Raw genomic sequence first — 23,664 nt, 5'->3', positions numbered from 1 at the left:
CGATGATGGGGCGATGATGGGGAGATGTGAGGATGTGGGGAGATTTGAGGATGTGGGGAGATGGGATGATATGGGGAGATTGGAGGATATGAGGAGAGATGGGGAGATGTGGAGGAGATGGGGTGATGATGGGGAGGTGGGGAGGTGATGGGGTGATAATGGCAGATGGGGTGATGATAGGGAGATGGGAGGATATGGGGAGATGGGACGATATGGGGGACATGCAGAGGTAGGGAGGAGATTGGGTGATTTTGGGGAGATGGGGTGCTGTTGGGGAAATGGGGAGGAGATGGGGTGATGGGAGGATATGGGAGATGGGAAGATATGAGGGGAGATGGAGAGATGTGGAGGAGATGCAGTGATGATGGGGAGGTTGTGTGATGATGGAGAGATGGAAGGATATGGGGAGATGGGAGGATAGGGGAGATGCGGAGGTAGGGAGGAGATTGGGTGATTTTGGGGAGATGGGGTGATGCTGAGGAGGTAGGGACAAGATAGGGTGATGATGGGGAGATGGGAGGATATGGGGAGAAGTGAGGATACAGGGAGATGGGAGGATATGAGGGGAGATGGGGAGATGTGGAGGAGATGGGGGATGATGGGGAGGTGGGGAGGAGATGGGGAGATGATAGGGAGACGGGGAGGAGAGGGGGTGATGATGGGAGGTGGGAGGATATGGGGAGATGGGAGGATATGGGAGATGGGAGGATATGAGGGGAGATGGGGAGATGTGGAGGAGATGGGGGATTATGGGGAGGTGGGGAGGGGATGGGGTGATGAGGGGATGTGGGGTGGAGATGGGGTGATGATGGCAGATGGGGTGATGATGGGGATATGGGGAGAAGATGGGGTGATTATGGAGAGATGGGGTGATGATGGGTGATTGGGTGATGATGGGGGAATGGAAGGATGTGGGGAGATGGGAGGATTTGGGGGAGATGAGGAGGTAGGGAGGAAATTGGGTGATTTTGGGGAGATGGGGTGATGTTGGGGAGATGGGGAGGAGATTGGGTGATGATGGAAGATGGGGAGCACTTGGGGTGATGGCGGGAGATGGGGTGATGATGGAAGATGAGGCGGTGATGGGGAAATAGGAGAATATGGGGAGATGGGAGGATATGGGAGATGGGAGGATATGGGGTGAGATGGGGAGATGTAGAAGAGATGGGGTGATGATGGGGAGGTGGGGAGGAGATGGGGTGATGATGGGGCGATGGGAGGATATGGGGCGATGGGAGGAGATGGGGTGATGATGGGGAGATGGGGAGGAGATGGGGTGATGATGGGAGATGGGGAGCAGATGGAGTGATGATGGGAGATGAGGTGATGATAGGGTGATGATGGGGAGATGGAAGGATATGGGGGGAGATGGGGAGTTGGGGAGGAGATGGGGTAATGTTGTAGAGATGGGATGATGTTGGGGAGATGGGGAGGAGATGGGGTGATGATGGGAGATGGGGAGGATATGGGGAAATCGAGTGATGATGGGGAGATGGGGAAGAGATGGGATGATGATGGGAGATGGGGTGGTGATGGCCAGGTTAGGAGGAGATGGGGTGATGATGGGAGATGGGGTGATGAAGGGAGACGGGGTGATGATGAGAGATGGGGTGATGATGGGAGATGGGGTGATGATGGGTGTTGGGGTGATGATGGGAGATGGAGTGATGATGAGAGATGGGGTGATGATGGGGGATGGGGTGATGATGGGAGATGGGGTGATGATGGGGGATGGGGTGATGATGGGAGATGGGGTGATGATGGGTGATTGGGTGATGATGGGTGATGGGGTGATGATGGGAGATGAGGTGATGATGAGAGATGGGGTAATGATGGGAGTGATAATGGCAACTGCAGATGCTGGAGAATACAAGATAATAAAATGTGAGGCTGGATGAACACAGCAGGCCAAGCAGCATCTCAGGAGCACAAAAGCTGACGTTTCGGGCCTAGACCCTTCATCAGAGAGGGGGATGGGGTGACGGTTCTGAAATAAATAGGGAGAGAGGAGGAGGCGGACCGAAGATGGAGAGAAAAGAAGATAGGTGGCGAGGAGAGTATAGGTGGGGAGGTGGGGAGGGGATAGGTCAGTCCAGGGAAGACGGACAGGTCAAGGAGGTGGGATGGGGTTAGTAGGTAGGAGATGGAGGTGTGGCTTGGGGTGGGAGGAGGGGATGGGTGAGAGGAAGAACAGGTTAGGGAGGCAGAGACAGGTTGGGCTGGTTTTGGGATGCAGTGGGGGGAGGGGAAGAGCTGGGCTCATTGTGTGATGCAGTGGGGGGAGGGGTCGAACTGGGCTGGTTTAGGGATGCGGTGGGGAAAGGGGAGAATTTGAAGCTGGTGAAGTCCACATTGATACCATTGGGCTGCAGGGTTCCCAAGCGGAATATGAGTTGCTGTTCCTGCAACCTTCAGGTGGCATCATTGTGGCACTGCAGGAGGCCCATAATGGACATGTCGTCTAAAGAATGGGAGGGGGAATGGAAATGGTTTGCGACTGGGAGGTGCAGTTGTTTATTGCGAACCGAGCGGAGGTGTTCTGCAAAGCGGTCCCCAAGCCTCCGCTTGGTTTCCCCAGTGTAGAGGAAGCCACATTTGCAGATGTCAGGTGAACCTCTGCTTAATATGGAAAGTCATCTTGGGGCCTGGGATAGGGGTGAGGGAGGAGGTGTGGGGGCAAGTGTAGCATTTCCTGCGGTTGCAGGGGAAGGTGCCGGGTGTGGTGGGGTAGGAGGGCAGTGTGGAGCGAACAAGGGAGTCATGGAGAGAGTGGTCTCTCTGGAAAGCAGACAAGGGTGGGGATGGAAAAATGTCTTGGGTGGTGGGGTTGGATTGTAGATGGCGTAAGTGTCGGAGGATGATGCATTGTATCCGGAGGTTGGTGGCGTGTTGTGTGAGAACGAGGGAGATCCTCTTTAGGTGGTTGTGGCGGGGGCGGGGTGTGAGGGATGTGTTGCGGGAAATGCGGGAGACGCGGTCAAGGGCGTTCTCGACCACTGTGGGGGGAAAGTTGCGGTCCTTGAAGAACTTGGACATCTGGGATGTGCGGGAGTGGAATGCCTCATTGTGGGAGCAGATGCGGCGGAGGCGGAGGAATTGGGAATAGGGGATGGAATTTTTGCAGGAGGGTGAGTGGGAGGAGGTGTATCCTAGGTAGCTGTGGGAGTCGGTGGGCTTGAAATGGACATCAGTTACAAGCTGGTTGCCTGAGATGAGAGATGGGGTGATGATGAGATATGGGGTGATGATGGGAGATGGAGTGATGATGGGCGATGGGGTGATGGTGGGGTGATGATGAGAGATGTTAATAGCCCATCCACCCTTTGGCCTGTTGAAGCTCCCATGTTGCTCCTAATATGTCATTGAACCACTGAAGCGCATCACTGGCTTTGGGCCGACCATTCCTTCCTTATGGACTGGTGGATTTGCGAGTAGCCTGTTTAGTGTAAGGTGTCGAGGGGTCTCAGTTGCTTTAAAGCTGCACACTGTAGATGAAAACCTGATCTAAACCATTGGTTACAAAGACATAGATGAGGGTTTTTGTAGCTGAGGAGATGAGGCTGTGAGTGAGTCGGGAAAGAGTGGGTTTGTAGAATCTCAGAATCCTTACAGTGTAGGAAGAAGTCATTGCAGATCAATTGGGTCTGCACTAACCCTCCAAAGGCCCAACCCCTCCCAATCTATCTCCGTAACACCACATCTACCATGGCTAACCTGCACATCCCTGAACACGATAGAGTTTTTTTTACCACAGCCAATCCACCTAGCCAGCACATCTTTGGACTGTGGGTGGAAACCGGAGCACCTGGAGGAAACCCAAACAGACACGGAGAGAATGTGCAAACTCCACACAGACAGTCACCCGAGGCGGGAATCGAACCTCAGTCCCTGGCGCTGTGAGGCACCGTGATACGCATATATTCGGGATTTGATCTCTCGAGAGGTCTAGGCCCGAAACGTCAGCTTTTGTGCTCCTGAGATGCTGCTTGGCCTGCTGTGTTCATCCAGCTTCACACTTTGTTACAACACTCAGGTTGCTTGGTGAATCTGTCCTCTAGCATTAGAAAAGCTTTCACCATTTGAGCAGTGAGCCTGCTGGTCACAAGGTTGTGTGAGGGCCCTCGTGTTACTCTGGAGTAAGTTTGCAGCCTCTGTTTTTATCGGTAGGAATCTCCAGGGCCCATTCGTTATGCTGTGGTAGAGGAAAGCCACTTGCTGTTCTCTCAAACAGAATCAAGTTTGATGCATGTTGGCGATGAAGTACACGTGATGCTCATGAGGCGTTGTTAGGGAGATGGGGACCTCCATCTTCCTCCTTTGACGTCCTGAGCCATCTTCCACCAAGTCGTTGTGACACTCCCATCATGAGTGCTGCCTCAGACAGGCAATTCTCAGCACAAACGCTTTCGATCGCTCGTACGCTTACACAGAGTCTCGGCGTTGAATAAAGTTGCTTGTGATTACATCATTAAATTGACCCAGTTTGCCTTCTTTCCTGCTTTGTTTCTAGGCTGCCAAGCAGTATGGGATGGTGCATTGTGCTGGCCTCACGCTGCTCATGGACAGACTGTCAATGTTTCCTGCCCAAAGATCTTCTTACAGTTTAGTCACATTTTAGGTAAGTGTCAATCTAAGTATAACAGTTAATGGAAGACGAAGCAATGGCCTGGTGGGCATTGTCTCTGAGCTGCTCATCCAAAGACCCAGATAATGTTCTGGGGATCGCGGTTTGAATCCCGTCACGGCAGATGGTGGCATTAGATTTCAATAAGTATCTGAGATAAAGAATGTAATGGTGACGGTGAACCCATTGTCAATTGTTGAGAAAAGCCCATCTGGTTCACTAATGCCCTTTAGGGAAGGAAACTGCCATCCTTACCTGGTCTGGCCTACATGTGACTCCAGACCCACAGCAATGTGGTTGGCTCTGAACTGCCCTCTGGGCAATTAAGGATGGGCAATAAATGCTGGTCAGCGACATCCTCAGCCCGTGAATGAATAAAGGAGATCATCGTACCTTCACTGGTTCCATGTCCTGGTGCCAACCTCCTCCTCGTTCCCACCTCCGACACATTTCCAGGCAGTGCGTTCCTGAGCCTCACTGAGTAAGAAACTGTTTTCCCCCTGCTTCGTTTGCATATCACTTTAAATCCTTGCCCTCTCGTTCATGCTCCTTTTACGAGCAGCAACAGCCTCTCCCTGTGATGAATTTCAAAATCTATGTTACTTACATTGATCCAGAACGTTTAACATGAAAATGCCCCATGGAGTTTACAACACCAAGGTAGGACACTGGGCCTTATAAGGAGCCCTGAAGCCCAATGACAGAACATTAGATGGAAGAGTTAAATTTTAAGGACCTTGTGAGTCACGTGTAGGCCAGACCAGGTAAGGATGGCAGTTTCCTTCCCTAGAGCACATTAGTGAACCAGACGGGTTTTTCCCAACCATTGACAATGGGTTCACAGTCACCAGTAGATTCTTTATTTCAGATATTTTATTGAAATCTAATGCCACCATCTGCTGTGACGGGATTCAAACTGCGGTCCCCACCTTGTCGGCACAACATCGAGGGCCGAAGGGCCTGTACTGTGCTGTAATGTTCTATGAAAGGAAGGATGAGAGGTGGAGAGGTGTCAGGAGTCCAGAGCTTGGGAAACAGAGAGTCATAAAGATGCACAGTACAGAAACAGGCCCTTCAGTCCAACTTGTCCATGCCGGCCAGATATCCTAAATGATTCTAGCCCCATTTGCCCATACGCCCTTCCTATTCATATACCCACCCAGATGCCTTTTCAATGTTGTAATTGTACCCGCCTCAACCACTTCCTCTGGGCAGCTTGTTCCATGCACGCACCACCTTCTCCACATAGAAGCAAGAGGAGGCCATTCAGCCCTTCGAGCCTGGTTTGCCATTCAGTACAATCATGGCTGATCATCCAACTCAGTCCCCTTGAGAGGAAAAGGCGGAAATGTGGAGATGGGGATTACCAGAGTGGTCATGATCTTGTTAAGTGAAAATGAAGAAGGGTCAAGTGGCCTACATCTGCTGTGATGTCTTATGGCTTACATTATAAAGGACTCCTTCTTGAAAACATTCAATGTTTTAGTCTCAGACCTCATAGCTGCGATAGAGAATCTCACAGGCTGCCCGCTCTCTGGGTGAAGTCCCAGTGAGGAAGTGATTAAACTCGGAGCTGCCCGATGGGCTGGAATGTGGGGACACAGGTACCTGACATGCCGTGGAACTGAGTGAGGTTACGGCGATGGGGGTGGGGGGGGGGGGGGGCAAGGCTGTGGAGGGATTAAAAAAAAACAAAAGGTGGTATTTTTACAAGGAAGGCATTGCTTGGCCAGGCTTTAATGTGGGTCAGCGAGAACAGGGATGGTAGAGAAATGGCACTTTGCATGAGCTGTGGCGGTCAGCCATAGATTTTGGAGAGTGGGAGACCAACCAGAAGCATGTCAGGGCCTTCAATGAAGAGAATGTGAGGGCATGAACAAGGATTTCAGGAGCAGATCAGCTGAGGTGAAGCCAGGGACCCGGAGTTGGTGATCCACGTGACAGCAAGGATTTGTGGCTGGAAGCACAGGTCAGGATCTATTGTTTGTGAACACAGTCTGTAAATGAGGCAGGCAGTGAAAATGTCAAACGGAAGCTTGTCCTTCATAGTGAGAGGATTTGATTTACAGGAGCAGGGATGTCTTCCTGCAATTATACAGGGTCCTGATGAGACCATAACTGGAGTATTGTGCACAGTTTTATTTGAGGAAGGATGTTCTAGCTACAGAGAGAATATAACGAAACATAGAACTTAGAACAGTACAGTACAGTACAGGCCCTTTGGCCCATGATGTTGCGCCAACCTATTATCTGACTAAGATCAAACTACCCTGCATACCCTACATTGTACTATCCTCCATGGGCCTATCCAAGAGTCACTTAAATGCCTCTAAAGTATCTGACTCCACTACCACTGCCGGCAGCACATTCCACATGCCCGCCACTCTCTGTGTGGAGAACGTCCCTCTGATATCTCCTCTATACCCCACTCTGTCCACCTGTAAGATTATTAGTTTAGCTCTGACTCCAGGATGGCAGAACTGACATAGAAAGAGAGATTGGATCTTGATCAGATGGGCCAATGGGCTGAAAAACGGCAGGACAGAGTTCCAGAGAATGAGGGGGACTTCATAGAGGTTTATAAAATCAAAAGGGGCATGGGTAGGGTGAATAGCCAACATCTTTCTCCGAGAGTAAGGGAGGCTGTAGGTTTAAGGTGAGAGGGGAAAGATTTAAAAGGGACCCGAAGGTAACCTTTTCACACAGAGGGTGGTGCGTGTATGGAATGAGCTGCCAGAGGAAGTGGTGGAGGCTGGTACAGTTACAGCATTTAAAAGGCACCTGGATGGGTACGTGAATAGGAAGGGTTTACAGGGATATGGACCAAATGCTGGCAAATGGGACTAAATTAATTTAGGATATCTGGCTGGCATGGATGAGTTTGACCGTCTGTTTCCATGCTGTGCATCTCTATGACTCTATGATTGGATTGGCTAAAAGTGGAAGGGATGCTCCCAATGACCAGGGGGGCCAGAACCAGGGGCCACAGTCGAAGGAGATAGAAGGAACTGCTGATGCTGGAGAATCTGAGATAACGTGGTGTAGAGCTGGATGAACACAGCAGCCCGAGCAGCATAATAGGAGCAGAAAGGCTGGCGTTTCGGGCCTAGACCCTTCTTCAGGAATTTTTTTCTGAAGAAGGGTCTTGGCCTGAAACATCAGCCTTCTTGTTCCTCTGATGCTACTTAGCCTGCTATGTTCATCTATCTCTACACCTTGTTATCACAGTATGAGGATATGGGTAGAGAGACCATTTAGGAGGGAGATGAGGAGAAATATTTCCACCCAGAGAGTGGTGAGCCAGCAAAATTCTCTAGCTGGGCCTTGTTTAGTTTGTCATTTATATATATGATTTGGATAAGAATATAGAAGGCATGGTAAATAAGTTTGTGGGTGACTCCAAAATCGGTGGCATAGCAGAGAGTGAAGAAGGTTTTCTAAGATTACAAAGGGATCTTGATCAGGTGGGTCAATGGGATGAAAAATGGCAGATGGAATTCAATATGGATAAATCTGAGGTATTGTATTTTGGTACAACAAACAAGGTTAGGCCTTATAAATTAATGGTAGGGCCTGGGGTAGTGTTGTAGAATAAAGGGGCGGGGTTGAGGTATGTAATTCTTTTAAAATTTGCATCACATAGATACAAGGTGGTTAAAAAGGCATTTGGCATTCTTGTCTTTATTGCTCAGTCCTTTCAATATAGGAGTTGGGACGTTATGTTGAGGTTGTACAGGACATTGGTGAGGCCTCTTCTGGAATACTGTGTCCAGTTATAAGAAGGATACTATAAACTTGACAGCATTCAGAAGGGATTTACTAGGATGTTGCCATGTATGGAAGGTTTGAGTTATAAGGAGAGGCAGGATTGGCTGGGACTTTTTTCATTGGAGCAAGGAAGTTGAGAGGCGATCTGATAGAAGTTTATGAGACAGCGAGAGGTAGAGATAGAGTTCATGGCAGTTGTCCTTTCCCTAGGGTGGGGGATTTCATGACCCAGGGCACATTTTTAAGGTGAGAGGATAGAGATTTAAAAAAGACATGAGGGGTAAATGTTTTACACAGAGGGTGGCTCACGTGTGGAATGAACTTCCTGAGGAAGTAATAGATCTGGGTACAATCGCAATGTTTAAAAGACATTTAGATAAGTGCGTGAATAGGAAAGGTTTGGAGGGATATGGCCCAGGAGCAGGCAGGTGGGATTAGTTTAGTTTGGGTTAATGTTCGGTATGGACTGGTTGGACCGAAGGGCCTGTTTCCCCGCTGTACGTCTCTAAGACTCTATGACCACAGCAAGTGGTTGAGGCCAAAATGTTGAACATTTTCAAAAAGTTTGCTATAGTTTTAAGAGCTAAAGGAATCAGAGAGAAAACAGGAACAGGGAACTAAGTTGGATGATCAGTATTGATCATGTTCAATGGCAGAGCAAGCTTGAAGGGCCGAATGACCTCCTCCTGCTCCTATTCTTGATGCTCTATATGTAAGCAACGTGCTATATCATAGGATTTGATACCTATCATCGGAGATGGTTATGGTGAAGGAGGGATGTAGGCAGACAGGGAAATGGAGCCTGAGACCACAACAAGATCAGCCATGAACTTATTGTATGGTAGAACAGAATGGCTATTGTCACCGCCATTTTGCACATCAATGCAGAGCCAGAGTAATAATCCCCAGGTGGAACAGAGTGGGGAGGGAGAGAGTGTTCGCTCTCACACCAAACTTGAAAAACCTTTTCTGAAAGCCATGATGTGGAGGTGCTGGTGTTGGACGGGGGTGGACCAGGTCAGAAGTCACAAAACACCAGATTATAGTCCGACCTCTCTGTGCTGAAGAGCTTCTGGAAACCTGGCTCCAGATTCACTTGTTCTTTCTAAGAGGATCATTTTCACTACAGATACTCATATACTGTCTCAGATGTGTCTCAGATACTCATATACTGTCTGCTTCCCATTAGACCTTGAGCCTGAATTTTGTCGAGCAATTTAATTCAAAATGACTGGTTTGCCAATATAGGGTTTTTGAGAGTTGTGATATCAAAAGGATGTTTTGGAATCCTCTGACCTGCATGGGCTGGGGGAGGGAAGTTCACAGGAAATGCACTTTCCAAGTCTTGAAGCAGAAACATTGGGATGGGCAATTAGAATCGTCCTAAAATTAGCTCGATTTTGAGGATCAGGTTAAAGGTCGAGAGGCTACAGAGCTTTAGGAGAAGATTTCTAGAACATAGCAATTGGAGACCATGAGACATAGGAGCAGAATTAGGCCGTTCGCCCCATTGAGTCTGCTCTGCTATTCAATCATGGCTGATAAATTTCCCAACCCCATTCTCCCGCTTTCTCCCAGCAGCTTTGATCCCCTTGACAATCAAGAACCTATCTATTTGAGTTGTAACTACAGGTTCTGATGGGGGTCTTGAAGGAGTCTCACCACAAGAGCTGCAAAAGTTTGAGGAGCAACCCCACTGCCATTATCTGAGAGCGAAGAAGAGGTGGACAATAAAGACCAGAAGCATTCACATCTTGGAAACAAAAGAATATTTCTGGACTATTTTTCCTTAACATTATCCCAAACAGCCCCTCCAACCCCACCAGAGTAGTTTATATGCAGAGTGAGGGAACATTATTTTGATAACGTGAAAATAAAAATCAGGCTTTGGGTATCAGTCCTTCTGGTTGCTAGGTTGCCCCTCCCACCACGTGATGTCAGGGGCACCAAGTGCACCATGGGTATCTCCATGCGAAGGCAATGATTGCAGACCAATTTGAGAGAAAGTTCTAGAATCAGCTGGCCCTGGGTGTGTGACAGGCAAAGGATGTTTGAGGGCAGAGTTTGAGTTTATTTGTTGTACTTTCTCAGTGAAGTAGTTCTTCATGTGATTGACTCTTTGATTTGGTTGCCAGGGACGATTACAAGAAACTGCACCAGTACAGGATGGTCCAAACCATCGCCGCCAGACTTGACCGCTTGCGTGATGGACGCACCGGTGCTAACAGCTGAGGTGAGTGCCCTTTCTCTGACCTTTGGAGGCACAAACAGACTGCTGTCAGCGTGGGAGCAATCCCAGTGCAAATCAGAATCATATTCTTGAGTGATAATGGGAACTGCAGATGCTGGAGAATCCAAGATAATTGCAATCATGCCTCTTCATCCTCTTCAAGTACAAAGACATTGGAGAAAACCATTGGAGTTTTCAGCTCTAGTTAACTTTCATTCGCCTTCCATAGCTCATTCCCACTGGCCCTCTGTGTGGCCCTTCCCTCATGAGATGGGTAATCAGTGCTAGCCCAGCCAGCAATGCTCACATCCCGCGAGTCAATTGAAAACAAAGTTGCCCTTGGAGAAGGTGGTGGTGAGCTGCCTTGTTGAACCCCAAAACACAAGGAGCTGCAGATGCTGGAAATCAGAAGCACAAGCTGAACTTGATGCAGAAACCCAGCAGGTCTCAGTGGAGACAGAGAAACAGAGTTATGCTCTGGGTCCGGTGACACTTCACGTCAGCTCTGACGACCAGCGACCTAGACTCGAAACATTAGCTCTCTCACTCTCCATGGACGCTGCCTGACCTGTTGTGATCTCCAGCGTTTGCTGTTTTTAGTTCTCTTCCTCAGAATGTTTGGACTTGGCCGGAGGTGTTGACTGTGTGTTGAGACTGGCAATGAATAGGTGGAAAAGGATTGTAAATACAATTAAGGCATACCATTCGAAAGGACTGGAAAGATTTTCCATTACCTTCATACCTGGGCTTGTTGTGGACTGATGGATGGAGATTAATTGCTGTGATTACTCACCAGCCCCTGTTACCATTGGCTCACGGAATGAAACCAGGATAGTAGGTGGACCTTGTTCTCCATTTATTTCTCTGGCAATTCCTTTGTTCCTATGTGAGTATCACCCATCAAAACAAACAGCAGTATTTACATGGCTTGCTCCTTGTAGAGCTGCTCTTTTAGAGAATGAAACCCAATGATTGTTAGTTGGTATCTGGGCCAATTCATAAGCTTATCGATGAACATCTGCATTTTTGTGAGGTTTTTTTCTGTATTTTCTGATGTTTTTAATGTCCTGTCTCTGGGACTCTGGCTCTGATTCATCGGTTTCACAATAAATTGATTCCGAAAGGGCACACATCATAAAAGCACACAATGAATCGAAGGTGAATTAGAATTAGAGTTATGATTATGGATAAGCGACAAACACTGAGGTTGCCAGCAATGCTCGCATTCCCTCGGTATAAGGACAGAATTAGACAACTCAAGCTGATCATTTGGCTAACAGAAGCATAGGAGATGGGAGCAGGAGGGGACCATTCAGCCCCTCGAGCCTGCTCTGCCATTCAATATGATTGTGCTGACCATCCAATTCAATCTCCTTATCCCATTGTCACCCCATTATTTAGAAATGTCCAAATTAGCTGTATTGTCACATGTTCTCACATGAGTGCTGTGAAAAGTTTAGAAGTCACAACAGCATCGTCAGGTACAAATGTACCTAGGTACAGATTCTTGAGTACAAATTCGTATTGAGTATTAGAAAAATAAAGAAACAAAATGCCCGGTATTACAGACCTCCAAAAGTACTAAATCATTGGAATAAATTAGAAAAATAAAGAGATAAGAATTTCTGAATAACAGACCTTCCATGATAATATAATAAAGGAAAAAAAGAAAATTAGTAAAAGGAGAATTTAAGACAAAGTCCATTTAGTCTATTCCACAGCTTGAGGACCTATGTACCTTGATCCCATTTAGTCACAAGAGCTATATCTACCTCCTTCTGAAAACACAATGTTTTGGCCTCAACCACGTCCTGTGGTAGTGAATTACACAGACTCCCCACTCTCTGGGTGAAGGAAATTCGCCCCATCTCAGTCTGAAAAGGTTTATCCCATATCCTTAAACAGTGACAACAAAGTGTGGAGCTGGATGAACACAGCAGGCCAAGCTGCATCTTAGGGGCACAAAAGCTGACGTTTCGGGCCTAGACCCTTCATCAGAAAAAGATCTAGGCCTGAAACGCCAGCTTTTGTGCTCCTAAGATGCTGCTTGGCCTGCTGTGTTCATCCAACTCCACACTTTGTTATCTCGGATTCTCCAGAATCTGCAGTTCCCATTATCTCCTTGAACAGTGACCACTGGTTCTCATCTCCCCCACCATTGGGAACTTCCTTCCTGCATCTAACTTATCCATTCTTGTTTGAATTTCCAAGGTTTCCATGAGATTGCCCCCTTCATTCTGCTAAACTCCAAAGAGTACAACCGTAACCGACACAATCTCTCCTCATATATTGGCCCTGCCATCCCAAGAATCGATATTGTAAACTCTCCTGCACTCCGAATTATCAATCATAAACATTCAGCTCTGTCTTTGACTCCAAAAGGGGGCTGCTTGTCTCATACAAGGGTGATCATGGGATGCATACATCCTGCTGAAGTTATCTTCGCCAGGTGTCGTATTGATGAGGGCATTTAGTGCCCATGTAGGAGTGAGCAAAGCAGGCAGATGTTGGCATTGACTAGAGGGCGACAATGTTAGGTTGCAGTCCAGTGCTTCAGCTGACACTGTCTCACAGAAAGCTGAGCACAACTACAGAAAGGTCTCCAACTGGCTCTGTTTGATTTGATTTATTGCTGTCACGTGTACTGAGGTAGAGTGAAAAGTGTTGTTTTGCGTGCTTTATGGGCAGATCATATTATACAAGTGCATCAGGGTAACAGGACAGAGCGCAGGATGCAGTGTTACAGCTGCTGAGAGAGAGAGATCAGAGGGACGTCCATTCAAAAGTTCTCTAACAGAAGAAGCTGCGTATGAATCGTGTATTCAAACCTTTATACCCTCTGCCCAGTGGAAGAGAGTATACCCGGGGTGGGAGGGGTCTTTGATGGCATTGGTCGCTTTCCTGAGACAGTGGGAAGTGTAGGTGTAGTCAATGGATAGAAGGCTGGTTTGTGTGAGGGACTGGGCTGTGTTCACGACTCTGTAGTTTCTTGCAGTCTCAGGGAGAGCTGTTGCCATTCCAAGCTGAGACACATCAGGATAGCATGCTTTCTTTGGCGTATCTATAAAAATGGCGAAGGCCTTGCCAGTGGTAAACAGATTAGCTAGCAAATGATTTCCTTTCAGATTGTCCCCAGAATCATTTCAAGTTGCCCATGTCTCTAGGGAATGGAGTGGTAGGTATTGAAGTACCTTACCCTAGGCTCCACCCTAAAGCAATTAGTGCACGATACTAGGTATGAGCCCTGACTGACGGTGGTTCCTGCCAGCAGAGTGATGGGGACCGATGCATTGAGCTGTATATCAGGGCAGTGGTCATCATTATAGGAGGCTGGAGCTAGCAGAAGGCAGTTCAGGGATTAGAATGGGCCAGGAATGTAAGCAGGGAATCATACAGATATTAACTTGCAGATGGAGCCTTTCGGTCCTCTTGACTGTAACGGCTCTCACAATTGGCATTAAGGCTTAGTGCCTTTCCCTGTGAGCCTGCACCTCGTTTCCTTTATGAGTTGCTCACAAACAGAGGTGTAGTAGTTTGTTCCCTCTTGGTCTGCAGAGTGGCAGGGAGAACATACAGAGGTGACACAGAATAGGCCAAGGTGCTCGAAGAGAGAGGAGGAGCAGCAAACTATCAATGTGAGTATTTCTCCTTTATCTTTCTGCTCTGCCTGGTCAGATTCAAACCCTCAGGTATCGAGGGTGAGGGTTTAGTGGGAAGAACAGAGACGGTTAGAAATGCCTATTAATACAGAATGTTGCCTCTTCTGGCCAATAGATACCCTACAGGAGGTTAAATGCTATTGCCTTTGGTTACGCAGTAACTGGGCCCATGGGTAAGGGGAAGCAGTGTTGTAACAGATTTGTCACTGGATTAATAATCTAGGGGCTGAGTGTCTGGGGACAAGGGCTCGAGCCGCCCCATGGCAGCAGGTGGAATTTGATAGAATTCCTCAGTGCAGAAAGGGGCCGTTCAACCCATCAAGTCTGCATCGACCCTCTGAAGAGCATTGTATTCAGACCTACACCCCCTACCCTTTCTCTATAACCCTGCATTTCGCATGGCTAACTCCCCTAGCCTGCATATCCCTGGATACAATGAACAATTTAGAGTGTCCAATCCACCTAGCCTGCACACAAAGAACAAGGAACAAAGAACAAAGAAAATTACAGCACAGGAACAGGCCCTTTGGCCCTCCAAGCCTGCGCCGATCAAGATCCTCTGTCTAACCTGTCATCTATTTTCTAACGGACTGTGTCCATTTGCTCCCTGCCCATCCATGTACCTGTCCAAATATATCTTAAAAGACGCTAACGTGTCTGCGTCTACCACCTCCGCTGGCACCTTTGGACTGTGGGGGGAAACCGGAGCACCTGGAGGAAACCCACGCAAACATGGGGAGAATGTGCAAACTCCACACAGACAGTCACCCGAGGGTGGGATTGATCCTGTGTTCCCGGTGCTGTGAGGCTGCAGTGCTAACCATTGAGTCACCACGCCGCACCATTGAGTTTAAAATTGATTCATAATCCTGGAATTGAAATTAACGTCAGTAATGGTGACTATGAAACTAATGCTCATTGTTGTAGAAATCCATCTGACTCACTAATATCCTTTAGGGAAGGAAATCTGCCATCCTTATGTGGTCTGGCTGACATGTGACTCCAGACACACAGCAATGGAGTTGGGTCCTACGTCCCCTCTGAGGTGGACCAGATAGTGTCTCAGGTCCAGGGTAATGATGATCGGTAACAAACGCCAGCTTCGCCCAAGCTCCATGGAATAATATAGTGAAGTACATCAGTGAGTGTAGCGCGAATATGGTCAGTGTGAGTGAATAACTAGTCATGTTCTAATACAGAATAACACAGATATACTGTGATATAGAAAGAGCCATTTGGCCCATCGTGATTGCAACAGCTGTCCAAATCAGCATTATGCCTCAGTGCCAGTCTCTGTGAGATTGTTCAGCGTTTCTCTTCAAATAATCATCTCATGCCCCTTTTGATGCCATGCTTTGGGATCTGGGAGCAACTGTGTGCTGTTTCCTGCAAGAACAGCGCTGCCACAGAAAACACCACTAAAATACAAACATTTCAACTGTTTAAAAATTAATTATGCCAACAAAATAATGTTTGCTCAATCGAGTTTTGGCTTAATCATTTGGTACAAGCTTTCCTTTAAAATGAGAATTCTTGATGCATTGCCCTTTTTAGCTAATGACCAGAAGTTCAAGCTTCGCTCTGCCAAGCTTTTCTTCAAAACACTCGGCTGGAGAGAGTAAAATCCCAGTCACTTCAGCTTCTTGAGGGAACGGCAGTCTCGTTCCCACTGCAGTATACCAATCCTTATAGCATGGAGCCCAGAACTGTTCACACCACATGCACTATTCCAGCTGGAGCTAACCAAGGTTTTCGCAAGCCTTGGCATATCTTCTTGATTTTTTTGGTACTTCCAGTCTTAATTTATACCCATGACGCCTATGAACCATTTCAGCAGACTTCTCAGCTTGTTTCATTGCTTGGAACTCTCTGTTCCTGCATATCCTGCCTCATTCTTCCGAGCACACTGAACCAGCTTCTACATTTCTGACCATTTCCCCAGCCTGTCTGGGACCTCAGTCATGATTAGCCATGATTGCACGATATGATGGAGCAAGTTTGACGGGCTGAGTGGCCTGCTTCACTTCGGTATAAAGGGTAAAAATGAAGTCTGCTGATGACGCAAAACTGGAAAGCTAATTGTGAGTGAAGGGGGATAGGAACAGACCTCAGGACATAGGAAGATCAGAGGTGGAGTAGGGCATGTTGGAAGGATTTACAAAACTGACGCTCAACTTCAATTCAATGAAAATCAGGAATGAAGAATCTAAATGATGACTGTGAATCCATTACTGATTACTGGAGGGAAAGCCCATCTGGGTCACTAATGCCCTTTAGTGAAGGAAACTGCCATCCTTACTCGGTCTGGCCTACATGTGACTCCAGACCCACAGCAGTGTGGTTGACACTTAACTGCCCTCTGGGCAATTAGGGATGGGCAATAAATGCTGCCTGGTCAGTGACACCTTCATCCTGTGAATGAATCAACAATAAAAGTGGGAATATAGTATTGAGATAGAGGATCAGCAATGGTCATGCTGAATGGCAGAACAGGCTTGAAGGGCTGAATGGCCTCCTCCTGCTCCTAGTTCCCAATTTGAAAATATTTTTTGATCTATTTTGATAGCTTTGTACCTTGTTGATGGTTTTCAATGCTCTCTCCCCACAAAGTGAGGGCCCTGGACATGACTCATAGAGCCACACAGTCACTGCTGCACATTCGACGCAGGTCAGCGTACCCATGCAGTGACGAGAAGGTGAGGGAGATACAAAGATCCCTTATTCCTTGGTAGAGATCTTGGGAGTGGGGAAGGCAGGTTACAGCCTGTTTTGTTACCGTCTGCAGGTTATTTGCTTATCTATCTTTGGAAGGGATTCCAGCAGACGGTCAATTTTGCCACATTCAGTCTGCAGCAGTTCTCTGACCTTCTGCACCCTCAGAGGAAGTGCTGCCTGCAGACATGGCGCTACATAAATGGACCGGTGTTGTTGTTGTTGAGAGCCTGCTACACCCAGCACTGTTTCCTCTCAGTGCATCTGTGTTCTTTCAGTGTATTTTTAGTGACAATTTTAACAAGGAGAGGAAGCTGTGAACCGCACTCCAGTTTATTGTATAACTTCCCAAGTGCTCATTATTGGAGAGGCGCAGGAACCCGTTATCATTTACTGCTGGTGTAGAATTGTTTGGCGGAGCTCTCTCAGTTATAAGTACTGCACAGTCACAAGCTTACCCCTCTCGGATGTGGAGTTTTCCAATCATTGCAAACCAGTGTTTCAACTCGAAAAGAACGTAGGCCATTCAGCCCATCAAACAAGCCTCGCCATTCAGTGCAATTACAGCTGATCAATCATCTCCAGTGTTGTTTGCTCAGCTCATCCAGCCTGGCCCGGGGACAGCAGGTGATCAGAAAGCTATTCATTTCAACCACAAACATTTGGCTTGATTGGATTTGATTGATTATTGTCACACGTGCTGAAAAACAGTGAAAAGTATTGTTCTGCGTGCTAACCAGACAGGTCATAATGTACATAAGTGTATCAGGATAATAGAACTGAGTGCCCCATATAGTTACAGCTTCAGAGAAAGATCAACTCCAATAGACGAGATAATAAAATGTGAAGCTGGATGAACACAGCAGGCCAAGCAGCATCTCAGGAGCACAAAAGCTGACGTTTCGGGCCTGGACCCTTCATCAGAGAAGGGAATGGGGAGAGGGAATTGGAATAAATAGGGAGAGAGGGGGAGGCGGACCGAAGATGGAGAGAAAAGAAGATAGGTGGAGCCCTCCACCCACTGCATCCCAAAACCAGTCCAGCCTGTCTCTGCCTCCCTAACCTGTTCTTCCTCCCACCCATCCCTTCCTCCCACCCCAAGCCGCACCTCCATTTCCTACCTACTAACCTCATCCCACCTCCTTGACCTGTCCGTCTTCCCTGGACTGACCTATCCCCTCCCTACCTCCCCACCTATACTCTCTCCACCTATCTTCTTTTCTCTCCATCTTCGGTCCGCCTCCTCCTCTCTCCCCATTTATTCCAGAACCCTCTCCCCATCCCCCTCTCTGATGAAGGGTCTAGGCCCGAAACGTCAGCTTTTGTGCTCCTGAGATGCTGCTTGGCCTGCTGTGTTCATCCAGCCTCACATTTTGTTATCTTGGATTCTCCAGCATCTGCAGTTCCCATTATCACTGATCTAATAGATGAGAGGTCTGTTTGTAAGTCTGATAAAAGCAGGGAAGAAGCTGTTCTTGAATCTGTTGCTTTGTGTTTCTAAACCTTTATATCTTCTGCCTGATGGAAGAGGGTGGCAGAGAGTATAAATGGAGTGGGGGGGGGGGGGAGGTCTTTGATTATGTTGACTGCTTCCCTGAGTCATTGGGAAGTGTAGACAGAGTCAGTATAAGGAAGTGTAGAGCTGGAGGAACACAGCAGGCCAAGCAGCATCTCAGGAGCAGGAAGGCTGACGTTTCGGGCCAAGATCCTTCTTCAGAAATGGGGGTTCTGAAGTAAACAGGGAGAGAGGGGGAGGCGGATCGAAGATGGATAGAGGAGAAGATAGGTGGAGAGGTGACAGACAAGTTAAAGAGACGGAGATGGAGCCAGTAAAGGAGAGTATAGGTGGGCAGGTAGGGAGGGGATAGGTCAGCCCGGGGAAGGATGGACAAGGTCAAGGGGGTGGGATGAGGTTAGTAGGTAGGAGATGAGGGTGTGGATCGAAGTGAGAGGAAGGGATAGGTGAGAGGAAGAACAGGTTAGGGAGGGGGGATGAGTTGGGCTGGGTTTGGAAAGGGGTAGATGGAGGGGAGATTTTGAAGCTTGTGAAGTCCACATTGATACCATTGGGCTGCAGGGTTCCCAAGCGGAATATGAGTTGCTGTTCCTGCAACCTTCGGGTGGCATCATTGTGGCACTGCAGGAGGCCCATGATGGACATGTCATCTGAGGAATGGGAGGGGGAGTTGAAATGGTTCATAACTGATCCCCTCCTCCCACATCAAGCTGCAAACCCATTTCCTTCCTACTAACCTCATCCCGCCCCCCCCCCCTTGACCTGTCCGCCCTCCCTGGACTGACCTCTCCCCTCCCTCACTCCCCACCTACACTCACCTTTACTGGCTCCATCCCTGCCTCTTTGACCTGTCTGTTTCCTCTCCAACTATCGTCTCCTCTATCCATCTTCTATCCGACTCCCCCAAATAGAGGATGGATAAAGGATTCTGAAATAAATAGGGAGACCGGGGCGGGGTGGGGGTGGGGAGGCGGATAGAAGATGGATAATGGATTCTGAAATAAATAGGCAGACGGAGGAGGCGGATAGAGGATGGATAAGGGATTCTGAAATAAATAGGGAGACGGGGGGAGGTGGATAGAAGATAGATAAAGGATTCTGAAATGAATAGGGAGATGAAGGAGGCAGATGTATCCATTGCAGCCCGGTGTGGCTTCCTCTACATTGGGGAAACCAAATGGAGGCTTGGGGACCGCTTCACAAGAACACCTCCGCTCGGTTCACAATAAACAGCTGCACCTTCCAGTCACGAACCATTTCAACTGCCCACCCCCCCATCCTCCCCACCCCCCGCGCCCAACTCCTTGGACGACATGTCCATCCTGGGCCTCCTGCAGTGCCACAATGATGCCACCCGAAGGTTGCAGGAACAGCATCTCATATTCCGCTTGGGAACCCTGCAGCCCAATGGTATCAATGTGGATTTCACCAGCTTCAAAATCTCCCCTCCCCCAACCACATGCCAAAACCAGCCCAGCTAATCCCCGCCTCCCTAACCATTCCTCCCAACTCAAGCCACACCCCATCCCCCACCCGCTAACCTCATCCCATCCCCCTGCCCTGTCCGTCCTCCCTGGACTGACCTATCCCCCCCAACTCCCCACCTACACTCACCTTTACTGGCTCTAACCCCGCCTCTTTGACCTGTCTGTCTCCTCTCACCCTCTCCTCATTTATCCATCTTCTATCCACCTCCCCCTGTCTCCCTATTTATTTCAGAATCCCCTTCCCGTCCCCCATTTCTGAAGAAGGGTCCTGACTTCTCCTGCTTTCCTGCTCCTCTGATGCAGCTTGGCCCACTGTGTTCATCCAGCTTCACACCATGTTATCTCAGATTCTCCAGCATCTGCAGTTTCTACTAACCCTGTCTATACCCCTCATGATTTTGTAGACCTCAATCAGGTCCCCCCTCAACCTCAGTTTTTCTAATGAAAATAATCTTAATCTACTCAACCTCTCTTCATAGCTAGTGCCCTCCATGCCAGGCAACATCCTGGTGCACCCTCCCCAAAGCATCCACATCCTTTTGGTAATGTGGCGACCAGAACTGTACACAGTACTCCAAATGTGGCCGAACCAAAGTCCTATACAACTGCAACACGACCTGCCAACTCTTGTACTCAATACCCTGCCCAATGAAGGAAAGCATGCCATATGCCTTCTTGACCACCCTATTGACCTGCGTTGCCACCTTCAGGGAACAATGGACCTGAACACCCAGATCTCTCATCAATTTACCCCAGGAATTTTCCATTTACAGTATAGTTCGCCCTTGAATTTGATCTTCCAAAATGCATCACCTCGCATTTGCCTGGATTGAACTCCGTCTGCCATTTATCTGCCCAACTCTCCAGTCTATCTATAGTAATCTGGATGGAGGGAGAGAGAGGAGGAATCTGGGGGAGGGAGAGACAGGATTGTCTGGGGGTGGGAGAGAGGTGGGGTCTGGGGGGAAGGGAGGGAGGTGTCTGGGGGGAGGGGAGAGAGAGGTGGAGTCTGGGAGAGGGAAAAAGGGTACTGTCTAGGGAGGGAGAGAGGTGTAGAGTCTGGGGGAGGGAGAGAGGGGTTGCCTGTAAGGGAGCGAGCGTAAGTTGATGGGAGGGAGAGATGGGCGTAGAGAGAGAGAGAGTGTGGGGGTAGGGGTGAGAGTCTGGCAAAGGGGCCAGGACAGGAAGTTGTGTGATTTAGAGGGTAGGATGTAGAAGAAGAGTTGTGCATTTCTGTAGCGCCTCCGAAGCCCTGTTGAGCCACAAAGCTGCCTGTGAGTTGCTGGTGTTGTAGCTGTACTGATCCTGGACTGACATGTATTTTTAATCTCAGGCATCATACTATGGAACAATCCAGACAATCTACACCGTGGGTTATAGCCTGTCGCTGGTCGTACTATCTGCTGCTGTCTTCATCCTGTTAATGTTTCGGTGGGTAATTCATAATGAGACCATTTACCTAAAAAAAAACGCACTGGTACGCGGTTTAATCTCTGACCGTTTCTGTCTGGAACCGAATCGATTCAATTTAATGGACAAAACTGAAAACAAATGAACCTTGGGTGCTAGAAATCAGGAACAGAAATTGCTGGAGAAATTCAGCCGGCCTGGGAGAGAAAGCAGAGTTAACGTCTCCTCCTACAGAATGCTGACTTGACCAAATTAATTGGTTAATAAAACCAATCGCTGATGAGCAAAAGATCCTTTAGGACTCAAAAGGACGGAAGGCATTTATATAGTACCTCTCGCACGTGGCCTTTGGGTTCCTCAAAGAGCTTCAGTGCCAACTTTTTGAGCCGTTGTTGTGACACAAGAAATAAGGCAATTAATTTGTGCAGATCAAGCTCCCACAGACAGAAATGAGGTGGTGAGCAGAACAGCGGCTGTTTTCATTTTAACTGAGGGATAATGTCTACCGGAGGGGCAAACTCTTGGGTTTAATGTCTCATTCGAAGATGACACCAGTGACGATGCCCCTTCCCCTGGTATAGCTGCTGTTGGAGTGCACAGGCCCAGGTTGGGGCAGGGGGCCATGAGATGGGGGATTGAAGACGTTGGGAAATCAGAAGTGTCTGTTCCACTGCCACCCCTAGCCCACCTCAGGCCAGGGGCTAAACGGTGCAGGCACCCCAGAGAGAGGAGACGGAAGGATAGCTGGGGAGGGGATGCGTTGACCTGTAACTGAGGCATGCTGCTCGGCTCTTGTGGTCAGTGGGAGGTGTGGGAAAGCAGGAATTGCTGAATGGTGGTTCTTCATCCCCATGCCCGTGGATTAATGCCAATCGTTGCAGGGGCTGGAAGTGGTCACTGACAAAACATTGAGGGTTTTCAAGAAGGAGTGATCATGCATTCGGAGAGGTTTGCAAGCGTGGAGACGGGCCTTTCAGCCCAAAAAGTCCATGCTGCCCACTTTTCACAATTGAACTAGTCCCATTTGCGTGTGTTCAGTCTGTATCCGTCCGTTCCCATTCCATCCATGTACCTGTCGAAGTGTTCTTTTTAAACGATGGAATTGTACTCAGTTCTGCTACTACCTCTGATGGCCCGTTCCAGACGATCACCACCCTCTGTGTGATAAAATGTTGCCCCTGGGACCCTTTCTCTCTCTCTCTTTCTCTCCTCCCACTTTAAACCCATGCCCTCTACTTGCATTGAATCCCCCTACAGTGCTGAAGCAGGCCACTCGGCCCATCAGGTCTGTACCGACCCTCTGAAGAACCATCCCGCCCAGACCCACTCCCCCCCCCACCCCATCCCTAAAACCCTGCATTTCCCACAGCTAACCCGCCCAGCCTGCGCATCCCAGCACACTGCAGCACAATTTAGCCTGGCCAATCCACCCTAACCTGCACATCTTTGCACTGCTGGAGGAAACCCACGCGGACACGGGGAGAATGTGCAAACTCCACACAGAGGGTCGCCTGAGGGTGGAATCGAAGCCGGGTCCCTGTCGCTGTGAGGCTGCGGCGCTGCTTCAGGCCAGATGGATCAAAGGGTGTGGGGAGAAAGCAAGTAGAGGGCACTGAGTTGGACAGTCAGCCGTTGATCCTGCTAAATGACAGAGCGGTCTCAAAGGCTCAACCAAGAAATGCAAAACCCAGGGCTAATGTTCTGGGGGCCTGAGGCCTTTCCTGAATTGCTCCATATTTGCTGATTCATTTCCTCGATAAAATAAAACAGAAGGTGACAGACATCAGTAACATTGAGCTATGGTAATGTGGGCCCTAAAAGATTGCACATCGAGTGCACATATTTAAATGAGATACTAAATTGAGATTTCTTCTTGGGCAATGTCTACTGTGGTTGAAAAGCTGGCAGAAAAACAGGCAACTGTGGTGTTGCAGGAAGTATATCCTGGGACATTTCCTGACCGTGTGCTAACAAGGTCACAAAACCACAGGTTGAAGCAGGAGGGGAGAGGAAAGAATACAGATAAGGAAGTTAAAATTCATTTGTCAGAGGTTATATTTGACCAAGTGGTTAAAAGAAATACAACCCCAAGGCCTCACAAACTGTTTGGTCTGGTGCTCAGAAAGATGTATGAGGATTTGGGTTTGAGCTGTTGGCGGAAACTGAATGGGCTGGGGCTATTTTCCCCGGGGCGTCAGAGGCTGAAGGGTGACCTTATAGAGGTTTATAAAACCGTGAGGGGCATGGATAGAGTGAAT

General features: G+C 48.5%; 1 protein-coding gene across 1 annotated transcript in view; it reads left to right on the top strand.

Annotated features, from left to right (window-relative positions):
* LOC125467038 (growth hormone-releasing hormone receptor-like) overlaps nucleotides 1-23,664 on the top strand; it is an 81,768-nt gene that overhangs the window by 8,223 nt on the left and 49,881 nt on the right. The window contains exons 3-5 of the mRNA XM_048562382.2: nucleotides 4,511-4,618; nucleotides 10,528-10,625; nucleotides 21,330-21,427. Coding sequence (XP_048418339.1) covers nucleotides 4,511-4,618; nucleotides 10,528-10,625; nucleotides 21,330-21,427 — 304 coding nt within the window. The remainder of the gene's footprint in view (nucleotides 1-4,510; nucleotides 4,619-10,527; nucleotides 10,626-21,329; nucleotides 21,428-23,664) is intronic.

The sequence above is a fragment of the Stegostoma tigrinum genome, chromosome 2 (assembly GCF_030684315.1).
Source record: "Stegostoma tigrinum isolate sSteTig4 chromosome 2, sSteTig4.hap1, whole genome shotgun sequence".
NCBI lineage: Eukaryota > Metazoa > Chordata > Chondrichthyes > Orectolobiformes > Stegostomatidae > Stegostoma > Stegostoma tigrinum.
Note: the sequence above shows the minus strand (reverse complement) of the source record. Positions and strands in the feature narration are given on the sequence as shown.